The following is a 23,358-nucleotide window of genomic DNA, read 5'->3' as shown; positions in this document are numbered from 1 at the left end:
CCGCATTGGCGGACGGAGATTCCGTGATTTACACACACGCCGGCTCGCGGGAACGAAGCCGCGCCGAAAGGCAAACGCCTCGGTGTGTTACACCCATCGGCTCGTCGGGATGAAACTGAGCTGACAGGGCGAGGCTTTGGTGATTCCTACCACGTCGGCTTTGCCGGGGTCAGGGGTCACGCTGACAGGGCAAGGCCCTGGTGATTTCAACCAGGTATGCTTTCCAGAGGTCGAAGGTCATAGGTCGGGCGTCGGATTTTTCCACTCCCCCGGCCTATATAAGAGCACGCACAACGGAGCTCGAGGCAGTCTGGAGGGGTCGGAGAACAGGACGGAGCTCGAAGCAGCAGACGGGGGCCGGTAGATGGATAAGAAGGACGAACAGGACGAAGCTCGGGTCAGAAGTGAGAGTGGTGAACGGAGCAGGGACGTGGAGAAGGGCTCAGGAGCAAGCCAGAGGGCTGAGTGGGGACCACCGCCGGGAAAGGGGCGTCGTGGAGGCCACAGCCAGGAGGAGTTTTGCCGGAGCCAATGCGGTCCAGTGTGCTCACGGAAGGGAGCGTCAGCAATTCCCCTCTCCCATACCGAGCTTTGCGCTGAGAGGGCGCCGGTAACCCCCGTCTCGCCCAGCGAGCGTCGATGTGCTGAGAGGGCATCGACAATTCCCCCATCCCGAGCATCGACGTGCTGAGGGAGCATCAACAACCCTCCCCATACTGGGCATAAACAACCCTCCCCATACCGGGCATCAACAATCCCCCCCCTCCCCATACCGAGCATCTGCACTGAGAAAGCGCCTGTAACCCCGTCCGTTCCCTCCCCAACCGTGGTGTCGGCTGTGTAACGTGAGCCTGCGCGGAGAACGCCGGAGAGAGCTCATATCACCGGCCACGCCAGGGGCACAAAGTCAGGCGCGGCTACGCTGAAATTGCGGCTTGCCCGCCATCGCGCCACGAGGGTGGGGGTAAAACCCTTCGGTCTCGTGGACCTGACGCTCATCCAGGCTCCACCTACATTTGGTCCACGGACCTGTCTGCCACCCTTGTCTTTGAGGGTGGCTTTTCTTTGCTTTTGTATAAGTGCATGTGGTGGTGCCGTCTTGAAAAGTAGACTTGTCTAAGTAGCTGTGTGTGAATAAAAGCCCATTTATTCGGTTGTAACTCTTCAATTGTTTGCTTTCACTGTATTACTGTATATACGTGCATGATTCACTGTATGGCTGTAAATACGTGCCTTGTCTGAGTGTGTAATAAACGTGCTTGTTGAACTGTTCCCCGTTTTGTTGCGTCCTTTTCCCTTGTTTGAAAGTGCCATCTTGCATCACGGAAGGAATTGGTAGAAGGGTGGAAGCACCCAGTAAATAGAAAGACATCCGTCGGGGTCGGCGATAACACCGCTCGGTTATCACTGAAGCACGGAACGGACCGCTTAAGCGGTTCGTGTCCTCGGCCGGCCTGCGGCGAGGTACGATCGCCCGGTTAACTACTCGCACAGGTACTTAGGTAGGTCGAATTTGGCGAACAACCCTATCTTGCGTGGGTGGCCAATTGGCACGATTGTGGTGAGGTCGAAAGACCCACCCGTGACTAGCTCCCGGCATTGTTCCGGGAGGGTCACGACTGAATTGTCCGTTCCGGTGGGCGACGCGGTCGTGATTCGAGTTACGTGGCCGATCGCACGCCGGGCGGACCGAAATTTGTAACAATATCATTCCTGTTAAGTTACAATTTCCTGCATTTGTCTGCTTATAAATAGGTCAAAGGTTATCTGGGATTAGCAGTTTTGAAATCCAGCATCAATTCAATCCAAGATACCATGTGTTTACTGTCTGTTCCTATGTGAAATCAGCATCGTTCTATCATTAGGCATTATGAATGTCGGTCATACTAATGCCATGGTGTCAGGGATAGCATGGCTGAGTCTAGTTCATGTTTCGTTGATTTATTTATATTTTTGTTTTTTTCATGAAAGCCAGGAGAAAAATGGGGTGATTTGAACATTGCTTCCCGCTGTTCATGTTCAGTCCATTCTGAAAAAACATAGGCTAAATATAATCTGATAGAAAAAAAAAATCCTTTTGTTCATGCACCAATAAAAGTTTCGGCGTACTTCTCCAAACAGATACTTTTGCTCGACAGTAAATGCATATTTTTGTTTCAGGGGACATCACTCAGCCATGGCATATCGATCGTGCATTTTCTTCAACGGAAATCATGGTATTTGAGGCCCATTTCTGCCACGAAGAGCTCACTCGCTGACCAGTAGAGCATCACTGAATTCTGGAGAATGGAGAGGCTGTCAAGGTTTCATTCCTTCATTTGTGTGGAAAGGAATTATTCATTTGGCCCAGTACACCAGAGATCGAAGAACACCCAATTTCAACAGTTCTGTGCAAGATGCATCCGCCAACGGTTATCAACAATCGATGCCAGCTGATCTTCCAAAAGAAAGATTATGAAGATGCAAAGGCACACATCAAACGTTGAGCAGAGAAAAAATGTGGACAGATTCCCATGGACCATCCTAAAAATACTGTCTGTTTCTTACAAACCATCCTACCCAAGAGTTACATAAATTGTATCTAAATATTTCATGGATTTTCTTCAAACTTTTCAGGAAAAGAAAAGACTCGCATCGAGAAAACATTTCTCTACCTATCTCGGCCACATTCAAAACAGCCTGGGGTTCAATGAAACAAACAGATTTTTAGGATGGATGGCCCAAAAACAGATAAGACATTTGAAGCCCCGTGAGGAGGAGTGATGCAAGCGACATTTTTTTAATGATATGATGATGATGGGCTTGGATGATAAGATAAGGGTTAAAATAGCATCATCAACTCCAAAATGGGATCAACTGGCATCAACTCTTGCATCAACTCCAAAATGGGCGATGTGTTCTTACATCACTCCTCCTCGTGGTGCCTCATTTTGTGAAAATACTTTACTCTTGAATCAGCAATGGAATATAGTGGACTTCTGTGGCAAGTGATGGAAATTGGTGATAGAGGCAGACCATGTACATGTCATGTCCATATACCTGCACATAAAATGTACATCGATATGTACATTATCAGTCAAACAAGGCAACTTTGGACCTGTTTTATTCTTTGTTTTTAAAAGGTCCCATGGATTTTACTATTGCTTTTGTTGGTATAGATATGGAACTTTCATTTGATAATATTAGTTTCAAAATATCAGGATGGTTATGGGAGTGGGTGTGGCTCGAAAAAGGGCTTCATATAGCCCCCATTTCTCTTGTTTGGTTTAATAAAACTAGTCGATTACCCTTTCCATGGACGGGTGGCAGAGGTGGAGGTGGTGAAGGAGGTGGTGGAGGAGGTGCTGGTGGTGATCACATGATTTTGTTGTCCACGGTTCCGAGATCTGCAGTCGTGATTTCGTTCCTGTTTCACGTGCCATTTTTTTTCCGCATGAGGCGTTGCTTCCCGAGTGGCTTTTATGGAGTTATAATTGAAGATAGTCACGCGGAGACACCGAATATATTGTCACAGCATTTTTTTTGATAATGTCGTACAGTAACAGGTGATAATGAGCGAGTATATACACTTTCGCTCGTGAGCTAAAACGTATAGCGATCCAGTCGTGTATACTGTACTAAGTACAATATAGATGAGTTTCATGGACCGTTGACGCTTCGTCGAGGAGGAGATAACAAACACTGAGCTCCATTATAGTGGAGATGATCACCGAGACCACAGCTGCTAAATGACTTACAAATTGACCTTTATTTATTTTTACCTCCACTACCGAAGGTGAAGGAAGTTATGTTTTCACCCCTTTCTGTCTTTGTTTGTTTGTTTGTTTGTTTGTTTGTTTGTTTGTCTGCTTGCTTGTGTACAGGATATCTCAAAAAGTTGTGGCCAGGTTCGGTGTGTGACAAGGATGAACTGATTTGATTTTGGTGAAGATCTGAATCCGGGTCTGGATACGAGAATTATTTAATTTACCAAGTGATTCTTCACCATTGAGAGATGGGGCCAAAAACGATATAGTTCTGTATGGCATGATATTTCAAAAGTGTATCATGGGCCTGATATGTTCTCATGGATCAGGTATTACGTGGCGGAGGTATGCGCTCTACCGAGTGCCCTTCTAGTTCTCCTTCTTTCACATTTGGATAACCCCACACTTTTTTTTTAACCTCCCCAAAAATTGTACCTCCCCATTAAGCTCCTTTTCTTTTTTTATATTTCATTTTCTTCTGTTTTTGTTTTTTTGCTCATTTTGTCATTTGAACTTGAATGCCTCAACCAGTCATGTGTGGTTACATTCCAATGGAGTGACAATCCCGAAAGCGTCATCTTCCCTTTTCCTTTCCAAGTCTGTTGGCATACCTCGATGTTCCATTCGTGCCATCCATTGTTCTACCTGACCGGGCCCTCATAAGCAAAACTGGTTATATTTGGTTTGTTTTGTGTTATCTAATCAGCAATCCATATTGTTGCTACAAAGCAGGAATGACAGACGTCGAATATGTTTTTATTTTCCAACTTCAATGATTGTCAAAATTGGATAACCAGAGACTGGAGCTTTAAACCATCACCTTCAGAACGAGAGCAAAGGGGTTAACACTGGGAAATTGCACGGAGATGAGGGACTGCGTTTGAAAGCCTGATGAACTACACAAGTATGATGATGATCTTCGTTCATTTGCAGCACAAGGCTGCGGCGGAGCATCATTGGCTGAGGGTGCCGCTGTGCCGCTGATGCAATGTCCTCTGCTGGTTAGAGCAGGAATTTGGAATTTGTTCATGATGCTTGCGATAGCTTGCCTACTCTTCCAAAGGACACCATGGGGTCTTTAACGTCCACCAACGAATGCTGGCAGACGGGATTCCCGTTTACCGTCCATCCGAAGGACGACACACAAATTGATGAATCGCCATGCCCGTGAAACACAGGATTGACAGCTTATAATCTGGGTCGGGATTCAAACCCAAGCTGGACAACTAAGAGGTGAGTGCGCGTACCTCTCGGCTATCCTGTCAGCTCCCGAGTATATAGTGTAGTAGATAGGAGAAAAATCGTGCAAATGATGATACAAGCATCAAATTTGGCATTTCTGTTCTGCAGGGCTTTCTGATCAAATCTTCCTGATTGGACATTTGAAAATCCAAATTTAGAAAAATTTGAAAAAAAAAAAACCTTCAAAAAAATTTGAAGTCACAGCTGGCTGAAATTCTTGAAGCACAATTGAACATCCCAGACAGAGAACCAAGGGGAGATGCAGTCATCATTGATGGCTCAGCACTTATCAATGCCCTACCTCCACGCACTTCAAAGACATTTGATGACTATGCTAAAGAAGACATCATCCCAAAGGTGGAATCCGATGGTGCCAGGTACGAGAGGCTGGACGTAGTGTTTGATGTGTACAAGAAGTCAAGTCTGAAGTCCGAGGCAAGATCGAAAAGGGGGCAAGGAATCAGAAGAGTGACAGGAACCAGTAAGACCCCAAGTAACTGGAGAAGCTTTCTTCGAGATGACAGCAACAAGACTGAGCTGTTTCACTTCCTTGCGGAAAAGATGTGTGAAGCACAGACGACAAGCACAGTCATTGTCATAAAAGGAGAAGATGCCATTAGCAACACAAGTAAGTCACTGGATGCTGTGTCTCCATGTTGTCATGAAGAAGCTGACACTTGAATATTTGTACACACCAGGGATGCAACGACGGATGGTAGCAAGTCCATTATCATAAAGGCAAATGACACGGATGTACTAGTCATCGCAATATCTGTACTGCCATCCTTACAGGAACTAGGTCATGACAACATGTGGATTGCCTTTGGCCAAGGAGCCAAGGCGTGATGGATTCCAGTCCATGAGGTAGTATGTGAAATAGGGCCTGAGAAAGCTAGAGGGATCCCATACTTCCATGCGTTCACTGGATGTGACGTCGTGTCTGCCTTCCACGGTTAAGGGAAGAAAACTGCATGGCAGACTTCGAACGTCTGTTATGATGTTTCTGAAACATTCACCAATCTCAGCCAGCATCCAACATTGATTCATGATCTTGACTTTTTTGAAGTTTTTTATTTTTATTTTTATTTTTCAAAATTTGGATTTTCAAATGGCCAATCAGGCAGATTTGATTAGAATCCCCTGGAGAACAAATGTGCCAAATTTGATGTTTGTATCATCATTTGCACGATTCCTCTCAAAAATTGCTGTTATCTGCCCTACTCATAGTGATTACTGGATACGTGCAAAATCCCTCATGTTTTTATATATATATATATATATATATATATATATATATATATATATATTTTTTTTTTTTCAGAAAATGATTGCACAGAGACTTTGTGGTTCGAGTCTGAAACTCGTGAGGTCACAATGGGCGACGAGTTTTGGATTTGGGTGTTTTTTCCGTTCCTGCAGCTCGGCTCGCGTGATGAAACAAGAATCTGTCAGTCTTGGTTTCAACCTTGGTGAGAACCCATTATTATTTTGAATTTTTTTTTTTTTTAACCTGCCAATGTTTGTTGAGTCAGTTGCTCATGCATTAAATTTTACCTGTTGTGTATTCGTGTTCTGGAAAGCCAATTCCCCTTCCCCCTACTTGCCCCCAATTCCCATCGTCTTATCAAGCGTGAGAAGGGCACTCGGTGGAGCACATACCTCCACCATGCAATGCCTGATCGACGAGAACATATCGTGCCCAATATAGTTTTGAAATATCATGCCGCAGTAAATAATGTTTTTGGCCCAATCTCAAAATGGTAAAGAATCACTTTAAAAATTAAATTAATCTCGTATCCAGATCCGGATTCGGATCTTCACCAAAACCGAATAACTTCGTCCGAGTTACACACCCAACTTGTCTATCAAGTTTCATGCAAATCTGTCCACAACTTTTTGAGACATCCCACTCACAGGCAGACAGGGGTGAAAACATAACATTACTCGTGAGGCATCCGTGGTAAACCCACAGGCAAAGACATGTCTGACATTTGGACCGGCCCTCTTTATATCTGATGCTTCACTCATGGGAGGGGGAGGAGAGGGGGGATTCTGGCACATGTGACGTCCCGTTTATTGGCACACACATTGATGGGGAGAAGAGAGGGAGGAGGGAGACAAGAGGGGGGAGATTGGGGATGGAGAGGGGGGGATGGGGAGGGGAGCAGGGAGGGGTTGTGGAACGGAGTGGAGTAACTTACTTCGAACCTGACTTGAGAGGGGAGAGAACCTGCCTTGATTGACTTGCATTGAATACACTTCACTTCACAAATTAAAAATTCCTTAAAACCAAACGTTATTCATAAATATTAGATTCTATCGTCGGTCCACACCTTCAATTTATTATGCACAAAGTTTTTCAAAGTATTGTTTCATTATGTCATTGTAAAAGAGTGAACACTCGTCTGAAATATACTATATATATATATATATGTGTCTGTGTGTGTGTATGTATATACCCCGGGAACATGAAAAAATATAATTAGACAAGGATTCGAACCGGAACTTCAGTTTTTCTTCGCACTTAGCTACTCCTCCTCCCTCCCTGCTCCCCCTACCTCTGCTCTCTACCTCCCTCTCCCCCTCTCCTCCCCCTCCCCTCACTATGGCCCTCCTCACATCACATCCAACCAGATACAGTCAAAACGGTGTCACAACTCATTCCCAAACAGGAAACCCGATCCTCGCTCTTCTCCTTCTCCCTCCACCCTCGCTCTTTGACTACTTCTTCCACCCTCACTCTTCTATGACTCCCTCTACCCTCCCTCTTCTACTTCCCATTCCTTCTCTCCCTCTCTCATTACTCCCCCTTCTTCCTCTCCCTCTCTCACTACCCCTCTCATCCCCGCTCTTCTCCTTCTTCCCCTCTCTCACTACTCCCCCGGCCCTCACTCTGCCACCCCCCTCTCCTCTCACTATCCTCACTCTTCTACTTCACCTCCCTCTCTACTCTTCTCACGACTCGCCGTCCCTCTTCTCACTACTCCCCATACCCTCTCTCCTCTCACTACTCTCCATACCCCCTCTCCTCTCATTACTCCCCATACCCTCTCTCCTCTCACTACTCCCCATACCTCCTCTCCTCTCACTACTCCCCATACCCTCTCTCCTCTCACGACTCTCCATTCCCCCTCTCCTCTCACTACTCTCCATACCCTCTCTCCTCTCACTACTCTCCATACCCTCTCTCCTCTCACTACTCCCCATACCCCCTCACCTCTCACTACTCCCCATACCCTCTTTCCTCTTACTACTCTCCATACCCCCTCTCCTCTCATTACTCCCCATACCCTCTCTCCTCTCACTACTCTCCATACCCCTCTCCTCTCACTACTCTCCATACCCTCTCTCCTCTCACGACTCTCCATTCCCCCTCTCCTCTCACTACTCACCATACCCTCTCTCCACACACTACTCCCCATACCCCTCACCTCTCACTAATCCCCATACCCTCTCTCCTCTTACTACTCCCCATACCCCCTCTCCTCTCACTACTCCCCATACCCTCTCTCCTCTCACTACTCTCCATACCCCCTCTCCTCTCATTACTCCCCATCCCCTCTCTCCTCTCACTACTCCCCATACCCCCTCTCCTCTCACTACTCCCCATACCCTCTCTCCTCTCACGACTCTCCGTTCCCCCTCTCCTCTCACTACTCCCCATACCCCCTCTCCTCTCACTTCTCTCCGTACCCTCTCTCCTCTCACTACTCCCCATACCTCCTCTCCTCTCATTACTCCCCATACCCTCTCTCCTCTCACTACTCCCCATACCCCCTCTCCTCTCATTACTCCCCATACCCCCTCTCCTCTCACTACTCCCCATACCCTCTCTCCTCTCACTACTCTCCATACCCCCTCTCCTCTCATTACTCCCCATACCCCCTCTCCTCTCATTACTCCCCATACCCTCTCTCCTCTCACTACTCTCCATACCCCCTCTCCTCTCATTACTCCCCATACCCTCTCTCCTCTCACTACTCTCCATACCCTCTCTCCTCTCACTACTCTCCATACCCTCTCTCCTCTCACGACTCTCCATTCCCCCTCTCCTCTCACTACTCCCCATACCCTCTCTCCTCTCACTACTCCCCATACCCCTCACCTCTCACTACTCCCCATACCCTCTTTCCTCTTACTACTCTCCATACCCCTCTCCTCTCATTACTCCCCATACCCTCTCTCCTCTCACTACTCTCCATACCCCTCTCCTCTCACTACTCTCCATACCCTCTCTCCTCTCACGACTCTCCATTCCCCCTCTCCTCTCACTACTCCCCATACCCTCTCTCCTCTCACTACTCCCCATACCCCTCACCTCTCACTAATCCCCATACCCTCTCTCCTCTTACTACTCCCCATACCCCCTCTCCTCTCACTACTCCCCATACCCTCTCTCCTCTCACTACTCTCCATACCCCCTCTCCTCTCATTACTCCCCATACCCTCTCTCCTCTCACTACTCCCCATACCCCCTCTCCTCTCACTACTCTCCATACCCTCGCTCCTCTCATTACTCCCCATACCCCCTCTCCTCTCTCACGACTCCCCATACCCCCTCTCCTCTCACTACTCCCCATACCCCTCTCCTCTCACTACTCCCCATACCCCCTCTCCTCTCACTACTCCCCATACCCCCTCTCCTCTCACTACTCTCCATACCCCTCTCCTCTCACTACTCCCCATACCCTCTCTCCTCTCACTACTCCCCATACCCTCTCTCCTCTCACTACTCCCCATACCCCCTCTCCTCTCACTACTCTCCATACCCCTCTCCTCTCACTACTCTCCATACCCTCTCTCCTCTCACTACTTCCCATACACCCTCTCCTCTCACGACACCCCATAACCTCTCTCCTCTCACTACTCCCCATACCCCCTCTCCTCTCACTACTCCCCATACCCCTCTCCTCTCACTACTCCCCATACCCCTCTCCTCTCACTACTCCCCATACCCCCTCTCCTCTCACTACTCCCCATACCCCCTCTCCTCTCACTACTCTCCATACCCCCTCTCCTCTCACTACTCCCCATACCCTCTCTCCTCTCACTACTCCCCATACCCTCTCTCCTCTCACTACTCCCCATACCCCCTCTCCTCTCACTACTCTCCATACCCCCTCTCCTCTCACTACTCCCCATACCCTCTCTCCTCTCACTACTTCCCATACCCCCTCTCCTCTCATGACTCCCCATACCCCTCTCCTCTCACTACTCTCCATACCCCCTCTCCTCTCATTACTCCCCATACCCCTCTCCTCTCACTACTCTCCATACCCCCTCTCCTCTCATGACTCCCCATACCCCTCTCCTCTCACTACTCTCCATACCCCCTCTCCTCTCACTACTCCCCATACCCCTCTCCTCTCACTACTCTCCATACCCCCTCTCCTCTCACTACTCCCCATACCCTCTCTCCTCTCACTACTCTCCATACCCCCTCTCCTCTCACTACTCCCCATACCCCCTCTCCTCTCACTACTCCCCATACCCCCTCTCCTCTCACTACTCCCCATACCCTCTCTCCTCTCACTACTCTCCATACCCCCTCTCCTCTCACTACTCCCCATACCCTCTCTCCTCTCACTACTCCCCATACCCCCTCTCCTCTCACTACTCTCCATACCCCCTCTCCTCTCACTACTCTCCATACCCTCTCTCCTCTCACTACTCCCCATACCCCCTCTCCTCTCACTACTTCCCATACCCCCTCTCCTCTCACTACTTCCCATACCCCCTCTCCTCTCACTACTCCCCATACCCCCTCTCCTCTCACTACTCCCCATACCCCCTCTCCTCTCACTACTTCCCATACCCCCTCTCCTCTCATTACTCCCCATACCCTCTCTCCTCTCACTACTTCCCATACCCCCTCTCCTCTCACTACTTCCCATACCCCCTCTCCTCTCATTACTCCCCATACCCTCTCTCCTCTCACTACTCCCCATACCCCTCTCCTCTCACTACTTCCCATACCCCCTCTCCTCTCATTACTCTCCATACCCTCTCTCCTCTCACTACTCCCCATACCCCCTCTCCTCTCACTACTTCCCATACCCCCTCTCCTCTCATGACTCCCCATACCCCCTCTCCTCTCACTACTCTCCATACCCCCTCTCCTCTCATTACTCCCCATACCCCCTCTCCTCTCACTACTCTCCATACCCCCTCTCCTCTCATTACTCCCCATACCCTCTCTCCTCTCACTACTCTCCATACCCCCTCTCCTCTCATTACTCCCCATACCCCCTCTCCTCTCACTACTCTCCATACCCCCTCTCCTCTCATTACTCCCCATACCCTCTCTCCTCTCACTACTCTCCATACCCCCTCTCCTCTCATTACTCCCCATACCCTCTCTCCTCTAACTACTCCCCATACCCCCTCTCCTCTCACTACTCTCCATACCCCCTCTCCTCTCACTACTCTCCATACCCTCTCTCCTCTCACTACTCCCCATACCCCCTCTCCTCTCACTACTTCCCATACCCCCTCTCCTCTCACTACTTCCCATACCCCCTCTCCTCTCATTACTCCCCATACCCCCTCTCCTCTCACTACTCCCCATACCCCCTCTCCTCTCACTACTTCCCATACCCCCGCTCCTCTCATTCCTCGCCATACCCTCTCTGCTCTCCCTACTTCCCATACCCCCTCTCCTCTCACTACCTGCCATACCCCCTCTCCTCTCATTACTCCCCATACCCTCTCTCCTCTCACTACTCCCCATACCCCCTCTCCTCTCACTACTCTCCATACCCCCTCTCCTCTCATTACTCCCCAAACCCTCTCTCCTCTCCCCACATCAATTCTGTTCCAGATAAATTCAAAACGGCTATTAAAATGAATTTTTGTGTCTGAACACCAAAGTTCATCCTATTTTCTCACCATTTTCTGAAACTGAAACTTGAACCATCTTAACGACTTCAAAAAATGATATCAGATGCTGAATTCGACTGAAGATCTCGCCGTGAGGGAGTCTGAATGGACTTTTCTTACAGGCCTTAATTTCACTTAAAATGCATTTTATCTAAAACTGCTAATTTTTCCCCGTTTCTTTTTTTGCATAAGAAACTTGCACCATCTTGGCGACTCCAAAAAATGAAATCGGATATGGAGTTAGAGTTGAGACAAAGCCATGAGAGTGCAAGAATGAGCGAGCCTTACAAAAGAGGCTCTACGGAGTGAACAAAATGGCGGCGATTTGATTTTGAAGGCCCGTCCTGAACTGAGACGCCCCTCCCCAAATGGATGGACAGAGACTGATGCAGTTTTTATATAGTATTACGGTACAGTATAAAGGTAATTACCAATGAATTATGCAAAACAATAAAATATAAACTAATCCTTTGAAGTTGATGGATGATCTAAAGCCCTGTTCATTGCACTTACCACGAGCCACTGGCAGCCCCTGGTGGCCAAAAGAGCGGCCCCTGACTTTCTGCGGCCGATAATACACAATGTGAAAACATCTCATCATAATCCACCATAAATGCTATCAAATTGTCCCAATGGTTTCAAATGAGTGTTCCAATGCGAAGCGTAAAAGTAACATCACGACGTCAGTCGATGGCAGTATGCAAACAATTATGCTTGCAACCAGTAACCACTACTACAACAACAACAACAACAACAACAAAAAAGCGTACGTGGAGGCAGGTTCTAATAGCAGCCATTTTGGAGTCCTGCTGGTGGTGTTTCGGCTCTCACACTGATGTCTTATCGGCAAAAGTTCCCCCCCCCCACCTTCTAAAAAATAGTGAAGATCGCTGATCTAAAGTGTCAACTTCTACTTTCTCAGACTCATCGGGCTCATCATCTTGTCAAACTTGAAGCTTTCTTGAACCGTTTCCTAATGTCAGACTGCTGCATTGTTTCTTGCCTCTTCCTTATGAAATGTTCTTGTCTGAGGTGCAGCTGCATCACTTCTTGGGTGCTCTAAGCTTTCTGCCTGTCAACAAACTTCACAAGTATTGACAAGTTTCCAAACAGTTCTGTTCTGTTCTTGCGTATGAAAGCTTGGCTGCCAGGTAGCTATCATTTCTCTGAAGTGTGGCTGTGCCACTGATGCTGTGCCCCTCCACCAGTAAACTGGTTTTCATTTTTCCAACCTCGGAAGGATGACGGGCTGAGTCAACCCACCTGGTGTTAATTCAATAGCCAAAAGGGCTCTAACTTTGGACTAGGATCCTCAGCCAGCCACCTGAACCATGAAGCCAACACCAGGCTTCCATACCATAGAATGCCAATGCAAAAACATTTCTAATAGCCAGTTAGTGCTGTTCCAATGAATCAACTGGTTACTTTTTACTTTCAACTAAAAAAAGCTTTGGAAAACCCTCTTCTCCTTTTTTCATACGACTCCACATCGTGTCCAATTAGTACCTCCATCTTGATGCTAGGCATAATGCAACTGTGTCTCTGTCTCTGTCTCTGTCTCTATCTGGTGTGATCAATGGAACATGTTCTTTAATCCTGGAAAGTCTCACTCACACTGCCACTCCAAAAAGATTGTCAAACTTACCCACCTATCTATTTCCATGGTCAGCCACTGGAAGAGGTTCATTCGGTTAAACTTCACCACCGCAGTCAAAGTCGCCTTCAAAGCCAGCCGCAGACTGGGCACCCTCCCTCGATCCACATCTTTCTTTGGGAAACACTCAGTGTCTAAAGCTTTGTCCGTAGCTCAATGGAGTACTGCTCTCTGTTATGGGCTGGTACCCCATCATCACGTCGCTCCTTGATTCTGTGACATATAAAAGCTCTCAAATGTATTGAGATCTCCTGTGATGAGGCTGGAGCACAATGTCTGTTATTTTTACATTACAGGCAGATCAGTGGTCTATCTGTTTTGTTCTTTTGTAACCACATATTTGTCCTCTGACCCTCCATATCTACACCAGGATGGAAGCGTTCTTCCAGCAACCCACTCTCGGTTAAAGTTTCAAAATCCAGGCTGATTGCACACAACTCTTATTCCACGCTTCTGCCATCTCTGGAACCACCCTCCACAGGCTGTTTTGTCTCACTCTTCCCTCCAGGGATTCAAATATGCAATATGTCAGATCTGCCCTGCTATTCCATGAGTATTGTTCTTATAAAGAAAAATGATAATAACTAGAACTGCCACTTTATAACTGCTGGCAGTGATGACCGGGTACCAAGACGTCCTGCTTTGATACAACACGGGATTGACGAGTTACGGACCGAGTAACACGAAATGTTCAGTCTATTTATTACCGATGCAGTTAGCCCTTTTTCCTGAGGACATCGTCGGTATCAATTGAATTGGTGTTTAAATTTCCTGAATATGAAGTATTAAATGTGCAGGAAATGTAACCATGGGTCCACAGGGTAAACCGGAACTCCCCCGAGTAATACAAAGCACCCCACACATCTCTCTACTATGCAGGATTGATGAGTTATGGATCGAGTAACATGCCGCATTCAATCTATTTATTAAGCCTTGTGAAAAAAAAAAGTTCTCAGATTCAAATAATTAAATAATTCTGGCTGCCAGACCTTCTGACTAATCGGGTTGAAATTTAAAACCTACATTCCCCATGTAAGCTAGATCATAATTTTGAAGTTTCGTATTGATTGATTGCAGCAGTTCCAGAGTAAACATTATTTAATATTTTTCATTCAATCCAATATGGCTGCCAAACCATGTGACTAATGTCAAAAAGAGTCGGGAACTTCTTGTTCGTCATGGACAGGTGGTCATACCTGTAAAGTTTTGTCTCGATCTGTTCAGCCATTTCAGTTAAGGAGACCTTTTAATTTTTTTAATTTTCAATCCAATATGGCTGATGAACCACATGACATATGACATCATAAACTTATATACTTCCTCCAATGGGGTAGGCGATCATGTTAACTTTCATGTTAATTGGATAAGGCATGTTTTTCTATCCAAGATGGCCACCAAACCACGTTACTTGTGATGTCATATGTTTTTACCCTATATGCAGCAATGGCATTTAGATGAGGGTTCCAAAGTTTCGCTTCGATAGGATAAGTGGTTCCAGAGAAAACATTATTTAATATTTTTTTCAATCCAATATGGCTGCCAAACCATGTGACCTAGTAATTGTTCATTAACAAACATATTTCCTTGCCTTGGAGAATATGTCTGTGAAGTTTCTCCTCGATCTGACCAGTTGTTCTGGGGTAGATTTTTAATGGTTTTAGGGTAAATTAAATATGGCCACTAAACCATGTGACCTATCAATTAGAAATTAACAAACTTGTACAAGCATGTCTTGGGGAACGTGTGTAAAGTTTCGCCTCAATCTGTTTAGCCGTTTCGGAGAAGAAGATTTTAAATTTTTTAAATTTTCAATCCAATATGGCTGCCGAACCACGTGACCCATGGCATAAGTTTCTATTCTACAGGGTGCCCCACAGAAAACCAGGAAATTTGAGATTTTGAGATTTATTTTGCCGTATTTTACCATATCAATAAACTAACATATAAATTTTCTAAAATAAAGTGTATCTTTGTTTTACACTTCATCTAAGTTTGCTTTTGTTTTGTTTTAAATAAACTGTACCAAATTTCCTGGTTTTCTGTGGGGCACCATGTACTTCAAATGGGTTCACAGATCATGCTTGTGAAGTTTCGTGTTAATCGGACAAGGTGTGTTTTTCTATCCAAGATGGCCACCAAATCATGTGACTTGTGACATCATATTTTTTACCGTACATGCAGTAATGACGTTAGATGATAGTCGCAAAGTTTCACTTCAATAGAATTCTTGGTTCCAGAGAAAACATTATTTAATATTTTCTTAAATACAATATGGCTGCCAAACCCTGTGACCTATCAATTATTCATGAGCCTTGTAGAATATGTGCGTGAAGTTTCCCCTTGATCTGACCAGCTGTTCTGGAGAAGATGTTTGAAGGTTTTAGGGTAAATTCAAAATGGCCACCAAACCATGTGACCTATCAATTAGAAATTAACAAACTTGTAAGATGATGTCATGGGGAATGTGTATGCAAAGTTTTTTTTTTTTATTTTTTTATTATTATTATTATTATTTGTCTCAATCTGTCCAGCCGCTCTGGAGAAGATTTTTGTTTTTCAAAGCAATATGGCTGCCGAACCATGTGACCTATGACGTCAAAACATTTTTTTTTCTTTGAGTTGCGTAGATGACGCTCAAATTTCCAATTTTTCGGATGCATCGTTCTACGTGTCAAATTTTCACTAGGATACAACTTCACCGATGACGTCACAAAAAATCGCACTTCTTCCCCATGGGGAGTTCTTGCCACGTGCCAAGTTTCAATTTTTTCATTTGTGCAGTTTCGGAGATACAGAGGTCCAAAGTTTTTCGGTTTTTTTCAAAGACGGCGCCAGTACCACGTGGCCTCTGACGTCATCCTTGATCAACTAAATATGCCACAAAAAAGATACTACGGTGAAAAACCGTGTCGATCGGACTTACGGCTGCCGAAAAAATGAATTTTAAAGCAAAAAACCCCCCGAAAATTGCCGGCGGAAGAAGAAGAATAATAAAGAGAAGAAAAACAATTGGATACCCAGCCTTGTAGGCTTGGTACCCTCATGATCATAATCGCCATCATGAAATGAAAGAAATCTATCAACTTTCAACTATCAATTAGTTTAAATTTTAAAATTGAAACAACGCAACAAATTATCGTACAACTTTTATTGTTTGACTTTTCATTATTATTTATTGACTGACACTTTATTGATTTGAGTTGAACAATAAATATTATTTGATTGGTTGTTCTGTGAATACGATTTTCATCAACTTTTCTGCAAATATGCTCACAGTGTACAAATTATCTGTCTTTCTGTCTCTCTGTCTGTCTGTCTCTGTCTCGGATGTCCCTCCCAAAAAAAAAATTATTTTCCTTTCTTCTCGGAAACGACACAATTTCGATGAAACTTGACTGCAACCTTCATCACCCATGGTGTACCAAAATTTGTTCATGACCTTAGAAAAATCGGGGTCTATGGGAGTTTAAGGGGGGTTGACTCCCCCCCCAAAAATATGTATTTTCTTTCTTCTCTGAAACCACACACACAATTTCGATGAAACTTGACCACAACCTTCATCACTCATGATGTTCTAAAGTTTATTCATGGCATTAAAAAATAATAATAAATATCCATAGGTATTTACTTTCTTCTCCATTACATATTTTATCGGTCATCCACGCCGACCAGTGGTTTCCTGATTATCTTATCCAGCCACTACCACGTGAGCGCCCAGGGGTATTGCCCCTATGCTTAAACATATTGTTTCGGGTGATGGGATTCGAACCAGGGTCCCAAATTTCACTCCTGATTACGAGTGTTACAGGTGGTGACGTCAGCGATCCTAGGTCCCATTCCCAATCCTCCGGGCTGAGGGCCCACAAGCGAGCCAAGCGGTTTTTGGAAGCTTGCACAATTTTGTGGGGGAAGAGGGAGGGGAGCAAAGTCACCCTCTGGTGGCTGGTGATGTAACCCTTTTATACTACTGGGCCAGACTCCTATGCACATGAGGTTTATTGTTTGGAATGAATTCATTGGCAACAATGGTTTCCTTATAAAAGCTTCAATGAATTAATCATTCATGATCAGCATAGGCAAAAAGAAATGCAGTACACTTTCCACTTCACTGGAATAACCCGATCCTCTTGACACACACACACACACTCATGCCACAAAGCTATCTAACGAAGGCCAACATGTTGATATGTTTTGACTTCTAACGAAGGGAGGGGAGGGGAGCATTCAAAATCACAACTGAAGAAGCAGCAGAAATAAAGGATTCGGTTTCAGGCGTGGTTGGATTGCAGTTTTATGGTCTTCTATTGACGGTAACGCATCACCAATACCCGTCTGATCTCTCAATTGTGTGATTGCTTCACGGGAGAGACAGGAAAAATGTAGGCATGCATCTCTCCGAACCAAAACCTCACGACTCCTCACATGGGAAAGAGACAAAATGGTGCTCCATCTTGCCTTGGAGCCAAAACCTCTTGACTCCTCACATGGGAGAGAGGGAAAATGGTGGTATGTCCCGTTTTCGAGCCAAAATAAAACCCTCAATAACTCCCCTTCCCTTGAAGCTGACCAGAAAAGCAGTGGGCACGATTTGGTTCAAAGTAACAATGTAATTTTCATGAGGAGTTCGCCAAAGCAACCATTTACATTGCAACGCAGTCAATGTCTTGCCTCTTTCTTTAAATTGTGACGAGTCACATCACCTCCTTTGTAAGTTATGAAGGCGGATCCTCCAATATCAGGAATGTCCGGCCCAACTGAACACGACATCAAGCATCTTTAGGGAAGGATGTGAAAAAGTTATGTTGTAACTCCAAGACAAAATAAACCAATAAAGGCATTAGTCTTTCCTGCAACTGAACCAGCATTTAACATGCGGGACACTTAAACAGCACTTATCACCATTATATACCTCCTGAGCTATCAGCATCTCTCCCTTCTTTCCGCAACTGCAACAATATTTTCATGGAAATTTGTACATGAAATAAACATTGGAGGATGCGTGATGTTTGTAACTATTTGTTTGGAGTTGACCCCCCACCCTAGTTCATGGCTGAGGGTATGGGGACTAAGGGTCACAGGGGTCAAAACAGAAGATTTTGTTTTTTTTAACTCCATTTGATATTCGATCATTGCTGGTGGAACTTTTTGCCATCTTTCAACTTTGCTTGAGGTTGGGGATTTGCGATGGCGTGCCGTTGACTTCGCTCTAGTTACTAATTGTTGGCGTGAGTTACTGGAAGCTTTGGTGAAGCGCAATGTGTACAGTATACTAACTTGAGTGAATGGACATGTTTTAATTGCACATGCTGCATCATAGTACAAGCAAATTTCTGCACAACTTTCTGCTTCAAATCTCAACTTTCTGCTTCAAATCTATTTTGAAAATGTGTTATAGGGATCTATGTGGAGGTGGAGGAGGAGATGTACAGTTGTATTTCTTTTTAAATATTCTTGGAATCGACTTTAACAGTCAAGAAAACAGAAAAGACACATTATGTAACTGATTTATTTTTTGTTTTAAAAAAATTATTTTCCCCATTGTGGTCTTGTAGAATTGTCAGAACAGCAGAAGGAGTTTCAATCGGTTGCACGACGCTTCGCCAGGGAGGAGATTATCCCACAAGCGGCTCATTATGATAAAACTGGAGAGGTAGGCAGTTTAAATTTTTTTTTCAATTTTTTTTTGTTTTGTATGGAAGGACCGATGGTTATGATTGTCACAAAGTGAATGATTAACAACATAAGACTGCGGGCTGCAACACTTGAGTTACAGGCATACTCTGAAGTCGCACTGCAGTGCTATATGATGTACATTTACATCGAGAATTGTGTTGTGTTGCATTTAGGGACAGAGTTGCTCCTATTGTTTAATTTATCCTTCCTGATTGCAACCTTACCTCCTAACTCGTGATCAGCAGGGCAGAAACTGTGTTCGTTTGGCAGACGATGCTTGATGCTTACAGGTCGTGCAGCATTTGCTGTGTCATCAAGTTTTGGGGTTCGATTATCTATATATTAATGCTCAAGGACCAATTTTGTGCTCCTCCTAGCGGTCACGTCACGTTTTTCTCGGTACTGTGACCTGGACTGAAAGAAACTTCGTACCTGTAAGAGTGCATCGCACATAGTGGCAATAGTCAACTTTCAACTCTGAAGCAGAATAAACACTTTTCGTTTTACATTCGTTTACATGGCGACGTGTGACGTCACCGCTTAGAGGCGTCAGGACGTCATGACATCATCGGTCATTCGGTGACGTCATTACGTCCGTCGTCAGAACGTTACTGCTGAGAGGTGTAATTACCAATTCCACTCCTCGAAAATAGCATCAGCAATGTAAAATCCTCTTCTGCACTTGGTGACTACCTCAGAATGTGAATTTGACACAAAAAATGTAACAAACATTGTACAGTAGACGCCGCTTTATAAATCCACCATGGGACCACGCCGTTTGGATTTATTAACCCGCTGGATTTATTAAGCGGAGAACCTATTTTCAGCCACCTACTGGATAGATAAGACAAAAAGCGAATGTCGTTAAACACTGCTTTATGCTACAAAAACATTGATTTATCAAACGGTGACAAGGGGATTGTTCAAATGAATCTCTCCAAGGTCGCTTGCTTGGGAGGGAAGTTTTTGCGCAAATGTTCCTTAATTGAATCCGTCATGTGGCGGAAATCGGGATGGGCAAAACCTGAGAGCTGCATCCCCTGTCCAATTTGGCGAGTGCCATCCGCATCTCTGCCGCTGTTGGCATCGGCTCGGGTTCGTCGTCGCTTTCTTCCCTTGGCTATTGGGATTCGGGGTCGGAGGGATTCGAGCGGCGGAGGGATTCGAAGTCCGTTACCAGTTGCCGTCGTTGTTGGTTTTTTTTTTTCACTCTGCGGCAGCGCATACTACATCAAGCTTAGGTTGAGACCGCGCACTCGTACCTGTAAGAGTGCATCGCACATAGTGGCAATAGTCAAACTTCAAATCTGAAGCAGAATAAACACTTTTCGTTGAGATGGGGGTGAGGAGTGAAGAGGCGGGGGCTGGGGATGAAGAGACGGGGGCAGGGAGTGAAGAGGTGGGGGGCAAGGTAAGAAAATTTTTGGGCAGAGGTAAACAAATTGAAAGCAGGAGAGAGGGGGAAATGGGGCGGGGGCTGGGTTGAATTAGGCGGAGTTGAGTGTGAGGGGGTGGACAAGGGGCGGGGGACCGGGGGCAAGTGTGGCGGGGAATCAATAGACGAGGGGCGGGGAGTGAAGAGGCGGGGCCGGTGTAATTACATTTTTGGGCAGGGGTAAGCAAATTGAATGGGGCAGGGGCGGGGGATGAGTAGGCGGGGGGCAAGCACACCCTGTCCAGTCCATGTCCCTCGAGTGTTTGTGAGCTTGTGAGGGTGGTTGAATGAACGGAATCCGTCTGTGACGGGGTTTCAGCTAGTATATATTGTTGTGGATCCGGGGTTCGAAGCTTGCCATGAGCAGTGTGACCACTCCTCATTTTCATAAATGCCAAGGTGAGCCAATGAAAAAATCCAAGAATTCACAAGGTTTCGGAAAAGTGATGTGAATAGAAAACCTAAACGCCAAGAAAACCAAGACGCCAAGGTGAACAACGAATAGCCAAGATCTTGTGAAAAAAGCCAATAGGCCATCAGCCATGGCTCAGAAAGTGCCTGAAAATCAAGTTTCATTCCACTCATTGGGGCGGGGGGGGGGGGTAGACAAAACCCTGATAATATGATAGTATATATCCAAATACATACGTATCCAAAAGTTCTCCACACAAACAGCTACAGTTCTTGTGTATTTTCATCTTGGAAATCGATGCATTCCTCACGCTTTCTCATTTGAATTTTCTCCACTCAGATCACGTGTGGGCCACGTGACGCCTCGACAGCCAATACATCGGCTGACATCGTATGCAAATTACGTCACTGTCATGTGACCAGCTAAGTTGTCCAAGCTGGCAGCTTCCTGCAGGGAGGAAATCACCGGCAGATGATCGGCGATTTTTGATGAATATGGCGAGTGAGGACGCTCCCCCGTGTATTATTCACCAGGACAATGTGGCGAACGAAGAAGTCAAACGTTTTACGTCTGTAAGATGGGATAAATGGAGAGAAAGTGTCAACAAATGGCTCGTCTTCGACGGTCACGAACGACGTTTAGCCGAGAGTACCGGCGCGGAAGGACTCACTTCGATCATGGGCCGATTGTACCCGGAGTGCCGGTGTAAAGATTTCAAGTTACCCCCCTTTCAAGTTACCTCCCGATGATCCGAAATAGATTTCAAGTTACCCCTGGGTGTAGCTTGAAATCGATTTCATCCTTCCTCCTACGATTTCAGATTACCCCCCCCCCCCCACTCAAAACATTTATTTTATGTATGTTTATTTACAAAAAATAGTAATTTAATTGATATTGTAAACTAATAAGGGAAAAACCATTGACCACTTGACAGCGTTTAAAGAGTTTGCAATGAATTTTGATTTTATTTTGAATAATTTTATTTTAATATTGTTATTAATTGAAATCAGTATTTCTCATACAGTTATAGTTTTTGCCACATTTTTATGAAATCCTTCTTCGATATAGTTGATACAAAGAGACATACTGGTATATCTTTTTAATATAACCAACTCAGACTATATTTACAATTATGGAAACAACGCAATAAAATCAATGTATAAGAAAGGCAATGAAAACAGTTTATTTTTAATTCACAATTTCGTTGTGGTGGTGGTGGTCGTATGGCAGCTTAGCTGCCGGTGTAGCTATCATTTCTTGAAGCGCGACTGTCGCTGATGCCGTGCCCCTCTACCTGTACACACACTGGAACTGGTACTCATTTCACTGACCTCGGAAGGATGACAGGCTGAGTCAACCCCCCAGTGTATTAATTCAGCGGCCGACGGGGCTTGAACTCAGGACCCTAGTTTAATAGGGATCCTAGGATCCCAAGTCGCCACCCTAACCACTGAGCCAACACCAGGCTGCGCACTCAGCCACTCAGTGCCAGAGCACACCAATCTTTATCACCACCCCCAGAATGACAAAAATGAAGGAAAATAACTGATTTTTTTTCCTCGTCCTGGAATTATTTTCTTAAAATCTTTACAATATCGCTAAACTATATTTTATAAGATACTCTTTGGTGATTATTAGATTCATATATAACTATCCTAAATGTATAAACACTTGTATCATGCATACTTTGGGGATTATCTTTGTAATCCATTCATCATTTCAAAAGTACTTCAAACATTTTAAATGAGTATGTATGTATGTATATATATATATATATATATATATATATATATATATATATATATATACACACACACACACACACACACACACACACACACACACACACACACACACACACACACACACACACACACACACACACACACACACACACACACAACTTTAAACAGCATTGTATTGTTATATAGTCCTTGGTGAAAAATGTACCATTATCTACCACAGTTTGACACAATAAAGATAAAGGTCCTGATTTTATTGAGATGCCCTACAAAAGGCAACCACCACCACCATGTCACATTATCTACTTCTATCTAATTTCCAATAACACCATTAGTAACCATTCTAGTTCTGGAGAATATTTATAAGTTAGTTGTGATAATTGTAAACTTTTAATTTCCTTACTACAAGTACCAGTACACTATTCTTCATCACTGGCGTCATCCTCATCTGAACTGTCCTGTTCCATGGTAAAGTCTGAGTCACTTTTCATGTTGTCACATGTTTGTAGCTTGCACGTATCTCTGAGCATTTAAGCCCATTTGCCATGCACTGACAATCAGGATGACTGCATGCT

General features: G+C 45.1%; 1 protein-coding gene across 5 annotated transcripts in view; it reads left to right on the top strand.

Annotated features, from left to right (window-relative positions):
• Positions 1–23,358, top strand: part of ACADM (acyl-CoA dehydrogenase medium chain) — a 101,394-nt gene that overhangs the window by 10,207 nt on the left and 67,829 nt on the right. For 3 of the 5 annotated variants that reach the window (XM_085879933.1, XM_085879931.1, XM_085879932.1), the window contains 2 exons: positions 6,310–6,457; positions 19,074–19,171. In XM_085879933.1, the coding sequence (XP_085736059.1) occupies positions 6,313–6,457; positions 19,074–19,171 (243 nt within the window). In that variant the 5' untranslated portion in view covers positions 6,310–6,312. The remainder of the gene's footprint in view (positions 1–6,309; positions 6,458–19,073; positions 19,172–23,358) is intronic. The other 2 variants (XM_085879934.1, XM_085879935.1) reach the window with 1 other exon arrangement.

Source organism: Eptatretus burgeri, chromosome 4 (genome assembly GCF_056783735.1).
Source record: "Eptatretus burgeri isolate ZD-2024b chromosome 4, Ebu_testis_v1, whole genome shotgun sequence".
Lineage (NCBI taxonomy): Eukaryota > Metazoa > Chordata > Myxini > Myxiniformes > Myxinidae > Eptatretus > Eptatretus burgeri.
This window is presented reverse-complemented; position numbering and strand designations above follow the sequence as displayed.